This window comes from Aplysia californica, unplaced genomic scaffold (assembly GCF_000002075.1).
Source record: "Aplysia californica isolate F4 #8 unplaced genomic scaffold, AplCal3.0 scaffold00852, whole genome shotgun sequence".
In the NCBI taxonomy this organism is placed as follows: Eukaryota; Metazoa; Mollusca; class Gastropoda; order Aplysiida; family Aplysiidae; genus Aplysia; species Aplysia californica.
Window position 1 is genome coordinate 203,654 of NW_004798122.1, and position 1,053 is coordinate 204,706.

At 38.8% G+C, this 1,053-nt stretch overlaps 1 protein-coding gene across 1 annotated transcript in view; it reads left to right on the top strand.

Moving 5' to 3' along the window:
* The first annotated feature begins 292 nt into the window (after window positions 1-292).
* Window positions 293-1,053, top strand: part of LOC101847846 (cytosolic Fe-S cluster assembly factor narfl) — a 16,683-nt gene continuing 15,922 nt past the window's right edge. Inside the window, exon 1 of the mRNA XM_005110101.3 lies at window positions 293-722. Within this exon, the coding sequence (XP_005110158.1) occupies window positions 528-722 (195 nt within the window). The 5' untranslated portion in view covers window positions 293-527. The remainder of the gene's footprint in view (window positions 723-1,053) is intronic.

Below are 1,053 nucleotides of genomic sequence, written 5' to 3' on the forward strand. Positions count from 1 at the left end.
AGAGAGAGAGAGAGAGAGAGAGAGAGCAGAAATAAGTAAGAATACGCTGCGCGTTTTAACAATTATTATAATTTTTGTGTCCTTTCTGTAAAATTTGCTTTTCCGCATGTGTAGCCGTTTGTGATAACACCGACGAAGTATATGAATGTATACCGTCTGATTTGTAATAATCTGCCAGAACAAAGATAACGCGTGCACATAATCATACTTTACTTAAACCGAATTTTTTAATCCTTTCAAAAATACATACTCGAGAGTAGGATTTTTGCCTCTGCACAAAGACGAAAAGATTCGAATGCTGGCGTAAGTTAACTAAAAATTGGCCGAAGCAAGCCTTGGGTTTCTCTTGCCCTCTTCTCAGCGACCTCCTGGCAACCGATAACTGCCGAAAAGGGGCCCGCTTGGAAACCAGAAAACTGGAAACACTGTTCTGAACTCTCAAATGTGAAGAGTGAGTCGACTTAGTCGAATGAGTGAGTGAGAGTGACAGAGTGACACTGCTTTTATTAACAAAATTTGAAAAATAAATGCCAGTTAATAGATCAAGAAACCTAAATAAACAAGTTTCTGGACCTCTTCGTACAATATCCAGCCAAGCTAGGCTAGGTCAAGAAAGGTTTCGTGGGCCAAGGCCAAGATCTTCTCCTTGCCTTGCGATGGCTTCACAATTCTCTGGAGCTTTGCAACTTACTGATTTAGATGACTTCATTACACCATCTCAGGTAAGAAGGAAAAAAGTGATAATCATGACATGCAGTTTAAATATCTAGATCTAGATCTAGATGTGCATGATGTCAAAAGGGTGACTTTGTGGACATTGTGGTGCTTTTTCGGCAGTTCCCACCCCCTTATTTGAGCCTAGAACTAGATTCTAGATTCTAAAATATACGCGTAAAATATAATATTTAGATCTATATCTAGATTTCTAGATCTAGATCTAGATCTAGATCCTAGATCTAGATATCTAGATCTAGACTAGAGATATATCTTTATCTAGATTCGAGAGTCACTATGAGTAGTTGGACCCCAAATGAAGTAGCCTGTAGCAAGACT